The 11,898-nt window shown below is 42.8% G+C and overlaps 1 protein-coding gene and 1 long non-coding RNA gene across 2 annotated transcripts; one reads left to right on the top strand and one right to left on the bottom strand.

Moving 5' to 3' along the window:
* Nucleotides 1-508: 508 nt before the first annotated feature.
* Nucleotides 509-11,706, bottom strand: LOC134657836 (nuclear transcription factor Y subunit gamma-like). The gene is made up of 8 exons (XM_063513412.1): nt 11,450-11,706; nt 10,753-10,888; nt 8,321-8,506; nt 6,250-6,378; nt 5,496-5,573; nt 4,781-4,876; nt 2,743-2,850; nt 509-592 (listed from the first exon to the last, which is right to left on the bottom strand). Exons 1-8 carry the CDS (start codon nt 11,473-11,475, stop codon nt 524-526), a joined length of 828 nt encoding a protein of 275 aa, XP_063369482.1. The 5' UTR covers nt 11,476-11,706; the 3' UTR covers nt 509-523.
* Nucleotides 2,669-5,579, top strand: LOC134657882 (uncharacterized). The gene is made up of 3 exons (XR_010097650.1): nt 2,669-2,710; nt 4,768-4,872; nt 5,489-5,579. It is a non-coding gene; the product is annotated as an uncharacterized LOC134657882 (long non-coding RNA).
* Nucleotides 11,707-11,898: the final 192 nt, after the last annotated feature.

Genomic DNA, 11,898 nt, shown 5'->3' with positions numbered 1-11,898 from the left:
GGTTAGTAAAGAACTTGCTGATTTTCTAATCGAAAGTAGCGGAGTTTTAACACATTCAGTGCCGAAAACCCGACTATCGGGTATTTTATGATTTCGTTCCCAGGCCGGACGACCCGATAGCACAGAATTAATAATAGTACAAGGTACAGAAGACTCGCTCTCTAACAAAACGCGTCTGTCACGATCAGGACAGATATGGCCGCTAGGTGGCGACAGCGCCACGCGCGGCTTATGGCTAGCCACCAAAATTGGTGTGGAACGGATGTACTTTTAGCTACCTGTAGCAAAGCGACGAAATCGCGGAGTGAGACACGCCTGCCGATAGTCGGGATCGTGGTACTACAGCTTTATATGACATTTTTGTGGCCTGGCGCGGATGTCTTGTTTGGCTGGGTGGCAATGAATGTGTTAAGACTGTTAAGTGCTGGTAGGCACTCGAGTCTTTAGAGTCTAAATTGGAAAGACTCGACTCGTTATTACGAGACTCCGCAAAACGTTCGTCTCTGGTCCCGAGTCGAGTTCACTAGGAGTCTTCTTGGCTGGCCACTTGCAGGTACACTTGTTGGGGCTGGTGCTGCGCCTGCGATGACACCTGTCACAGAATAGTATGTTATAAATAGGTGTAAATGATATTACCACTATATATATATATATATATAAGAATAAATAATAGTACTAGGTACAGAAGATTATCGGATAGACGCACGAGTGATCCTATAAGGGTTCCGTTTTTTCCTTTCGTGGTACGGAACCCTAAAACTGAAAAATGTATCATCACTACTATACTTCGTTTTTTTTAGCATTAGAAATAAGGTAAACAATCTTGATGTGTCTTTTAATTGAAAAACACATTTTAAAAATAAGTTACGGTAAATATGTAACAATTATGAATCTAATACGATCTTTTATAGTCTTCTACTTTCATAAGTAATAGTTATTGATTTTTAAAAAGTGTTTTTCAATTAAAAGACATGTCAAAATCGCTTACCTTCTTTCAAGTTCTTTCTAATCCTAAAAAAAAACGAACTATAACATAGTTTAAAACAAAGTCGCTTCCCGCTGTCTGTCCCTATGTATGCTTAGATCTTTAAAACTACGCAACGGATTTTGATGCGATTTTTTAATAGATAGAGTGATTCAAGAGGAAGATTCATGCATAATTTGTTAACCCGTGCGGAGCTAGGGCGGGTCGCTAGTTGATTTATAAAAGCTCCCAGCTCACCTGTATAATCTGCGAGTTGTGCGGCTGCGCCTGTATGATGATGGGCTGCGTGGCGTTGTTCTGCACCTGCAGCCGGGTCATGTCCAGCCGCAGCTGTAACACACATGTATACAAGCTCCCAGCTCACCTGTATAATCTGCGAGTTGTGTGGCTGCGCCTGTATGATGATGGGCTGCGTGGCGTTGTTCTGCACCTGCAGCCGGGTCATGTCCAGCCGCAGCTGTAACACACATGTATACAAGCTCCCAGCTCACCTGTATAATCTGCGAGTTGTGCGGCTGCGCCTGTATGATGATGGGCTGCGTGGCGTTGTTCTGCACCTGCAGCCGGGTCATGTCCAGCCGCAGCTGTAACACATGTATACAAGCTCCCAGCTCACCTGTATAATCTGCGAGTTGTGCGGCTGCGCCTGTATGATGATGGGCTGCGTGGGGTTGTTCTGCACCTGCAGCCGGGTCATGTCCAGCCGCAGCTGTAACACACATGTATACAAGCTCCCAGCTCACCTGTATAATCTGCGAGTTGTGCGGCTGCGCCTGTATGATGATGGGCTGCGTGGGGTTGTTCTGCACCTGCAGCCGGGTCATGTCCAGCCGCAGCTGTAACACACATGTATACAAGCTCCCAGCTCACCTGTATAATCTGCGAGTTGTGCGGCTGCGCCTGTATGATGATGGGCTGCGTGGGGTTGTTCTGCACCTGGAGCCGGATCATGTCCAGCCGCAGCTGTAACACACATGTATACAAGCTCCCAGCTCACCTGTATAATCTGCGAGTTGTGCGGCTGCGCCTGTATGATGATGGGCTGCGTGGCGTTGTTCTGCACCTGCAGCCGGGTCATGTCCAGCCGCAGCTGTAACACATGTATACAAGCTCCCAGCTCACCTGTATAATCTGCGAGTTGTGCGGCTGCGCCTGTATGATGATGGGCTGCGTGGGGTTGTTCTGCACCTGCAGCCGGGTCATGTCCAGCCGCAGCTGTAACACACATGTATACAAGCTCCCAGCTCACCTGTATAATCTGCGAGTTGTGCGGCTGCGCCTGTATGATGATGGGCTGCGTGGGGTTGTTCTGCACCTGCAGCCGGGTCATGTCCAGCCGCAGCTGTAACACACATGTATACAAGCTCCCAGCTCACCTGTATAATCTGCGAGTTGTGCGGCTGCGCCTGTATGATGATGGGCTGCGTGGGGTTGTTCTGCACCTGCAGCCGGGTCATGTCCAGCCGCAGCTGTAACACACATGTATACAAGCTCCCAGCTCACCTGTATAATCTGCGAGTTGTGCGGCTGCGCCTGTATGATGATGGGCTGCGTGGGGTTGTTCTGCACCTGCAGCCGGGTCATGTCCAGCCGCAGCTGTAACACACATGTATACAAGCTCCCAGCTCACCTGTATAATCTGCGAGTTGTGCGGCTGCGCCTGTATGATGATGGGCTGCGTGGGGTTGTTCTGCACCTGCAGCCGGGTCATGTCCAGCCGCAGCTGTAACACACATGTATACAAGCTCCCAGCTCACCTGTATAATCTGCGAGTTGTGCGGCTGCGCCTGTATGATGATGGGCTGCGTGGGATTGTTCTGCACCTGGAGCCGGATCATGTTCAGCTGCGCCTGCGTCAGCTGCAGCTGTAACGACACATTTATACATATAAGCAAGTTGGTTCGCAAAAAAGGAAAACTTGTCTAATTTCACTTCGTAATAAGGTCACTTTTTCTATAGCAGAAGCTACGAACGAAAGAATTCGTTCGTTATCTTATACCTTTAAATTACCAAGCAATATATTCTTCTATACATATTTATTTATAGATATATATATACAGGGTGGATTTTCTTTTTGGGTCAGTGAGGGCAGCTACCAGATCCCGTGCTGCTACGAGAAAACGGTCTAAGAAGACCTTCCCTCGAGTTCAAATTCATGAAGATTGGCTTTTACCGATTTTGGAAAAAACGTACAGGGTGCGAGAAAAAGGTAATTTTTGACAAACTTTTTTTTTGATGCCAATCGATCCCATTCCTATTAAGGATCAAAAGCTTGTATGGAGCCAAAAAAAAATTTCCGGTTAGAAAAGCCACAAATCGAGGAAAATTTTTCCCATACAATTTGTATGAAAATGAAAACTTTTATTTTTCACATGCTGTTTTTGTATGCCAATCGATTCCATTCCTATCCAGTATCAATAGTTTCCTAGGGGTCAACTTACGGTAATGTACTAAAAAGCCACAAATTAATAAAAACTTTTTGCATACATTTACTATGGGGAAAATGTGAAATGTTATTCTCAATTTTCTATCTCGCCCATCAGTCTTACAGCAATGTCTTCATACAGTATTATGGTCCTTAAATGTAACAGGACTGATTGGCCAGGACTGATTGGAAAAATGTGAATTAAATTTCACGTTTTCTCCATAGTAAATGTATGGAAAAAGTTTTCTTTAATTTGTGGCTTTTTAGTACATTACCGTAAGTTGATCCCAAAGAAACTATTGATACTGGATAGGAATGGAATCGATTGGCATACAAAAATAGCATGTGAAAAATAAAAGTTTTCATCTTCATACAAATTGTATGGGAAAAGTTTTCCTCGATTTGTGGCTTTTCTAGCCGGAAATTTTTTTTTGGTTCCATACAAGCTTTTGATCCTTAATAGGAATGGGATCGATTGGCATCAAAAAAAAAGTTTGTCAAAAATGACCTTTTTCTCGCACCCTGTATGTTTTTTCCAAAATTTGTAAAAGCCAATCTTCATTAATTTGAAATCGAGGGAAGGTCTTCTTAGACTGTTTTCTCGTAGCAGCACGGGATCTGGTAGCTGCCCTCACTGACCCAAAAAGAAAATCCACCCTGTATATATATATATATATCGGCGATCTCGGAAACGGCTCTAACGATAATTCGATGAAACATGCTACATAAGGGGTTTTAGGGCCCAAAAATCGGTCTAGCTTAGTAGCTTGGTCTTATTTTTGTGTTCTCCCAGACATTAGGTACCTACTTTATATTGGACTTAGGGGTAAAACAGTCCGGTAATACAATTTAATAATGTGTAAAAATCGTGAAAGTTTAAATCAGCGAAAGAGGTATGTCAGGATCGTAGTAAATGGAAACCCGTGGTCTCTGCCTACCCCTGCGGGAAATCGGCGTGATTATATGTATGTATGTAATAGCTGTGTGTACGAGACAGAGACAGAGCGATAGTGTATAGTTTGTAGCTTTCTAATAGACCCCGAAGGCTAATCCTATTGTCTATTGTTCAGTAAAACCGCACGTGCTACTTACCTGCAAAAAAGGGTCCTAATTATTCTATTTGGCACCTGAGCGCGGGCTAGTCCAACGCTCAAAAAACCAGTGTAGGTGCGCTCTCCGATAACGCGCCTTTGTTACGCATCTCGATGACACATTTTAGACTGGTTCTGTAGCGTTCGACTCGCCGGCACTCAGTAACCGAAGTACCGATTTTTTATGCAGGTGGTTGTGGCACGTGGCACGAGCGGTTTTTCTTAACAATAGACAATAGGATTAGCCTTCGGGGTCTATTAGAAAGCTACAAACTATACCGGCAGCTGTTGCACGTCGCCCTGCGGGGTCACCACCTGCTGCACCAGCGTCACGGGCTGCGGCACCACGCTCGGGGCCGCGCTGTGGGACTGTTGCTGCAACAACGGAATTATACAATAAATAAAAACCGGCCAAGTGCGAGTCGGACTCGCGCACGGAGGGTTCCGCACCATCAACAAAAAACAAGCAAAAAAAACGGTCACCCATCCAAGTACTGACCCCGCCCGACGTTGCTTAACTTCGGTCAAAAATCACGTCTGTTGTATGGGAGCCCCACTTAAATCTTTATTTTATTCTGTTTTTAGTATTTGTTGTTATAGCGGCAACAGAAATACATTATCTGTGAAAATTTCAACTGTCTAGCTATCACGGTTCGTGAGATACAGCCTGGTGACAGACGGACGGACGGACGGACGGACGGAAGGACGGACGGACGGACAGCGGAGTCTTAGTAATAGGGTCCCGTTTTTCGGTACGGAACCCTAAAAAACATCAGTCATCGGATGATGGTAGCATGACGTAGGAGGAAACGGGGTCATTCGAAGCAAGATTTTTGGATGATTTTAGGGGGGGAAGGGTCAATAATCGTCAAAAATAGATGACGTAATTTATGAACAGCCCCATGAGCCACGGAGACTGCTTACCATCAGGCGAGCCGTATGCTTGTTTGCCACCGACGTAGTATTAAAAAAAGGTGTAAATAGAAGTAGGTACCTGCACAACTTGGGCGCACGGCTGTATAACAAATTGTTGCTGGTTTGTAGTCGGCAACGTTTGCTGTTGCTGCACCACCTAAAAATAGGCAACTAATAATAGTGTATTTTTTTGTATAAACAAATGGGTGGATCAACTATTTCTTGTTGTTATTCCGTCCGGTCAGCCAAGAGACAATAGTAGCATAGTTTGTTAGAAGACATTGTACACCACCTTCTGACACGCTTGGTAGAAGACCCTCAATGGAAAGGGTTTATAAGTGTCACAAAGAAGCGTGTTTAGTGAATTTATTAAAGCATAAGCCGCGCGTGGCGCTGTCGCCACCTAGCGGCCATATCTGTGCTGATCGTAACAGACGTGTTTTGTTAGAGAGTGAGTCTTCTGTACCTTCTTCTTCCTCGCGTTGTCCCGGCATTTTGGCCACGGCTCATGGGAGTCTGGGGTCCGCTTGGCAACTAATCCCAGTAATTGGCGTGGGCACTAGTTTTTACGAAAGCGACTGCCATCTGACCTTCCAACCCAGAGGGTAAACTAGGCCCGTATTGGGATTAGTCCGGTTTCCTCACGATGTTTTCCTTCACCGAAAAGCGACTGGTAAATATCAAATGATATTTCGTACATAAGTTCCGAAAAACTCATTGGTACGAGCCGGGGTTCGAACCCGCGACCTCCGGATTGCAAGTCGCACGCTCTTACCGCTAGGCCACCAGTCTTCTGTACCTAGTACTATTATTTATTCTGTGACTTTACTCACATGTTCGGTGGCGGTATGCCTCGGAGGATCCTCCCGTGGCTTGCTTGGCTTCACCTCGTGCCGTGGCACGATGTCGATTAAGAAATCGAATTGGTCGGATTTTGATATCGCCATCGCTATGTCGTTGCGCTGCAAATATATAACATTGATTTTAAGCCGTATCCAGACGAGCTGGGCAAATCGACCGATTTGATCAGGAAAATAATTGGCGCCAATCTCATCTAGCGTCCACACATCACCAATTTGCATGATTCCATAGATACTATTAACTTCGAAAATTGGCATTTTCGTGTCGGCACCTGGTGATTTGATCGGGGAATCAAATTGGCGTTTGCGTCCGCACGGTCTGATTCGATCGGACAATTTCATCAGATTGGCGAAAAATTGTCTCGTCTGGATTCCAGTTTACGGGCAATAAAAATGGGGTATGAATGGGGCCAGTACAGCGGTGTGACACCGTTACAACGCGATTGGTTGATGAGTTCGCATCACGCGCGCGATTGGTCACATATAGTTGCGTTAGACTGCAAGATTGGCTCGAATTCGTAATTCGTAAGTGACACCGCTGAACTAGTACTATATTTAGTGCACGTAAGGCCAGTCCTGAGATATTCGCTAGGTGCACGACTGGTGCTGCCCTCATTTTAGCAGACTTTCTACGTTAAATCTTATGGAGTAAAATTAGTTCAAGCGGCTGCCGCTAGTACTAATGGCGGCCATTCCATAAGATTACCTGTGTTTGTGACGATCAGCGCCACTTCCCCCTCCACCGACTTCGCACCTTGCCAATACGTCAATACTATTAATTTACTGTAAATCTGCTTAAAATAGCTAACCGCGCCAAACGTTGCTTGTCCATCCATATGTACCTAAAAGCCGTAATTCATTACTGCACCGTTCAAGGTCACGGTGAGAGTGAGAAAGAGATATCTGTTTCTGACTCTCACCTATGGATGCGGTGGACCAAGGTCGCGGTGCGGTAGTGTGTTACGACTTTAATTCCGCGAAACTATTCGTCGCCTAGGGATGAAGGGGGTAGGGGGGTGGACTAGAGAATAGGAAATGGTAAATAGGTAGACAAAAAAAAAAAAAGCGCTGGTGGCCCAGCAGTAAGAGCGTGCGACTTGCAATCCGGAGGTCGCGGGTTCGAACCCCGGCTCGTACCAATGAGTTTTTCGGAACTTATGTACGAAATATCATTTGATATTTACCAGTCGCTTTTCGGTGAAGGAAAACATCGTGAGGAAACCGGACTAATCCCAATACGGGCCTAGTTTACCCTCTGGGTTGGAAGGTCTGATGGCAGTCGCTTTCGTAAAAACTAGTGCCCACGCCAATTACTGGGATTAGTTGCCAAGCGGACCCCAGGCTCCCATGAGCCGTGGCAAAATGCCGGGATAACGCGAGGAAGATGATGAAATAGGTAGACTTATATCGACCGGAATATGAACCGTGATTACCTTGTTTTGATATCGTCTTGGGTCGTCCCATTCGTTTTTCGTCAAGTTCTTAAATTAGTCCTATTCTGCTTTCGTCACCCATTCTACATTCGTCACAATCGTCGGTGGCTTTCAATGTAGAATGCGTGACGAAAGCAGAATAGGACTAATCTAAGAACTTGACGAAAACGAATGGGACGACCCATGACGATACCCTTGTTTTCGAGCTCCCGATATTTCGACGCAGTTATAGTTTGTAGCTTTCTAATAGACCCCGAAGGCTAATCCTATTGTCTATTGTTAAGAAAAACCGCTCGTGCCACGTGCCACAACCACCTGCATAAAAAATCGGTACTTCGGTTACTGAGTGCCGGCGAGTCGAACGCTACAGAACCAGTCTAAAATGTGTCATCGAGATGCGTAACAAATGCGCGTTATCGGAGAGCGCACCTACACTGGTTTTTTGAGCGTTGGACTAGCCCGCGCTCAGGTGCCAAATAGAATAATTAGGCCCCTTTTTTGCAGGTAAGTAGCACGTGCGGTTTTACTGAACAATAGACAATAGGATTAGCCTTCGGGGTCTATTAGAAAGCTACAAACTATACATGCATCTTGGTAAATAGTGTAAGTACCTGTAGAGTCCTCCTCTTATTATCCTCAGTATGGTTCCAAGCCCTCATGGTGAGCTCATGGATGAAAATTTCAGCCGCCTTGGCAAACAGCACCGGAGCCTCCGCGGATATCATCTTCACTTCTTCATCCAGCTTCATGATTTTCTTTATGCGGGCTAAAGGCAGCGCTTGGGTTTTGAAGTCTTCCTAAAAAAACAACGGGTTGCACTCCCGGAGTGCCGTGATGTGAAAGCTCAATGACTAGTGCAAAATGCACTATGTATAATTGAGGTTAACGCCATCTAGCGTTAGCGTTAATTACTTGAAACCCCTAAGCACATCACTGTTAGTACTCGAGTTATATTAATACCAGTTAGAGCGAAACTCATTAGATGGCATTTAAATCAATAAAGAAAAACTCAATGACATTACATATAATATCATTGAGTTTTCCTTTATTGATTTTAAATTTTAAATGCCATCTAAATGAGTGGCCATCTAAATCTTACGGTCACGTGATCGTCTTACGCTGTCTCGAGTTTAACATTTTTTCACCACCTCAAAAAGTGCACAGCGCCGCCGCTAAAGAAGTTTTCACTCAAAAATATTTTTGATATTTGATTTACTACTTACGAAACATCATTTTTATGTAGATAGATATATTGTTTCGATATTAAGGATTGCAATAAGTCCAAATTTTTGCAGCAATGTAGGTTTATATTCAAATTTCGTCAAGTGGACGAAAACCAACGCACCTACCCTGTAGCTTGGCAAAAAGAGTAGAAAGATAAAAAAGTGGCCAAGTGCGAGTCGGACTCGCCCATGAAGGGTTCCGTATTTAGGCGATTAATGACGTATTAAAAAAAAACTACTTACTAGATCTCGTTCAAACCAATTTTCGGTGGAAGTTTACATGGTAATGTACATCATATATTTTTTTAGTTTTATCATTCTCTTATTTTAGAAGTTACAGGGGGGGGGGGACACACATTTTACCACTTTGGAAGTGTCTCTCTCGCAAACTATTCAGTTTAGAAAAAAATGATATTAGAAAACTCAATATCATTTTTGAAGACCTATCCATAGATACCCCACACGTATGGGTGAGTTTCAGTTGGAAGTATGGGGAACCCCAAAAATTTATTGTTTTTTTTCTATTTTTGTGTGAAAATCTTAATGCGGTTCACAGAATACATCTACTTACCAAGTTTCAACAGTATAGTTCTTATAGTTTCGGAGAAAAGTGGCTGTGACATACGGACGGACAGACAGACGGACAGACAGACATGACGAATCTATAAGGGTTCCGTTTTTTGCCATTTGGCTACGGAACCCTAAAAATGGCAACACTGTAGTGTCGTCCCGCTTTTCTTAGATTGATTTGAAAGGGACGACACTACAGTATTGCCACTTTTTAATTTCTACTCTTTTTTGCCTGACTGTAGTTCGTTTTTTTAGCATTTGAAAAAGACTACGCGATTTTGACGTGTCGTTTAATTGAAAAACGCTTTTATAAAATCAGTTACTATACTTGGTCAAGCAAATCTTGTCAGTAAAAATAGGCGCGAAATTCAAATTTTCTATGGGACAATATCCCTTCGCGCCTACATTTTTCAAATTTGCCGCATTTTTGACCAGTATATTACTTATGAAAGCAAGCAAAAGAATCTAAATAATCGTATATGATTCACAATTGTTACATATTTGCCGTGACTTATTTTTCAAGTGTTTTTCAATAAAAAGACACGTCAAGATTGTTTCTACCTTTTTTCTAATGCTAAAAAAACCGGCCAAGTGCGAGTCGGACTCGCGCACGGAGGGTTCCGCACCATCAACAAAAAATAGAGCAAAACAAACAAAAAAACGGTCACCCATCCAAGTACTGACCCCGCCCGACGTTGCTTAACTTCGGTCAAAAATCAAGTTTGTTGTATGGGAGCCGGGAGCGCTACTTAAATCTATATTTTATTCTGTTTTTAGTATTTGTTGTTATAGCGGCAACAGAAATACATTATTTGTGAAAATTTCAACTGTCTAGCTATCACGGTTCGTGAGATACAGCCTGGTGACAGACGGACGGACGGACGGAAGGACGGACGGACAGCGGAGTCTTAGTAATAGGGTCCCGTTTTTACCCTTTGGGTAAGGAACCCTAAAAAACGAACTTTACCAAAACACACAGTTTTGTTTGTTTACCTACTGTTATTTTATTACAAAGAAAAACAAAGACTTTTTGAGAGAAAGAGAGAGAGATGAGTGATACAGTCAGGCTAAGCTAACACATAGTGTGCATGTGTTATCATAAACGTTAAACTTCTATGAAATTATGATTATGACTTAAAAAAAAACACTTTCACACTGTGCTATCAAACACATTGCAGACTGCAGAGTTGCTAAGCCCGACTCTTGTTAGCTATATGTTCCAATTTCTTCATAATTATGTCTAGACTCACCGAAGTGACCTTCCGAATGTCATCAGTGACCTTAGCCCAGAACTGCTGCAGGTTCTGATGCTGGGTGTCAGCGGAGTCCTCCGCTGGCCCCTCCTGCTCGAGGGACTCCTCCGCTGTTGAGGTCCCGGCTTGGTCACTGTAAGTAGTTTATTGTTAAACATATAAACTATTTAGCTTTTGGATTGCAAGAAATAACAGATCCATCATAGTATTCATAGCTGATATTACATATCTACAGAAAAAAGACATAAAATATTACTTAATTTATATTTCCTAACTTTATAAAAATTATATAAGGAATACAAAAAAATAAAGGATTAAGTATATGATGATATTGATGATCCTATTACCTATTTTATTTACATATACATATTATATTATATGAAATATATCTTAAATTAAAAATTATCAATTTGAATTTAAGTTTCATTCATGTTTCAAAAGTGAAAAACAAGTTAAAAGTTTTATCAGTTCGGGTTTATCTTTTGCATAAAACCACGTAAAGCCGGGTCGCCTCTATATTGGACATTGACACGTTGTGTTCCTTTACTAAAGTAGACGAAACAAAGCAACTTGGCTAAATGAGCTTTATATTATGATTTTTATGATAATAGAAAATAGTGACCACCAACATAGTGAAACAAAAACAAGTAGGTATAAAAATAAAAAGATTAATCGGAACTATTCAGGAACTTACGCAGGCACGAAGAAGCACACCGACATCTTGTATTACAACACGGATAATGGACGACCTCGTCAAAATAAATTTCAGCAATTCAATAACGAAATTAATTTACTAAAAAGTGTTTTAGAAAAATATTAGCCGCGGTCCAAAGCTAATGGGACGCAGTAACCAATAATCAGACTAATATTTGGAGATCTCCAATCACCAATTACTGAGAATGCGCCACCTCCACGATTCGTCCACCGATGACCAGTCACAAGCTTGACGTATTGATGGTGTTGCTAGACTATTGTATACTCTTTTGGTTGTTCTACTTCCGGTAATGTTACATTTGACTGAAACTTTATCACCATGAATTAATTAATTAAGACTTTTTAAAAGTTATAATTTATTTAACCATTAAAACTAATTACGCTGAAGTTGTTAAATCAGCCGAGATCTTGGATAATTTTGTTATTAAG

The sequence above is a fragment of the Cydia amplana genome, chromosome 21 (assembly GCF_948474715.1).
Source record: "Cydia amplana chromosome 21, ilCydAmpl1.1, whole genome shotgun sequence".
NCBI classification, from domain to species: Eukaryota; Metazoa; Arthropoda; class Insecta; order Lepidoptera; family Tortricidae; genus Cydia; species Cydia amplana.
Note: the sequence above shows the minus strand (reverse complement) of the source record. Positions and strands in the feature narration are given on the sequence as shown.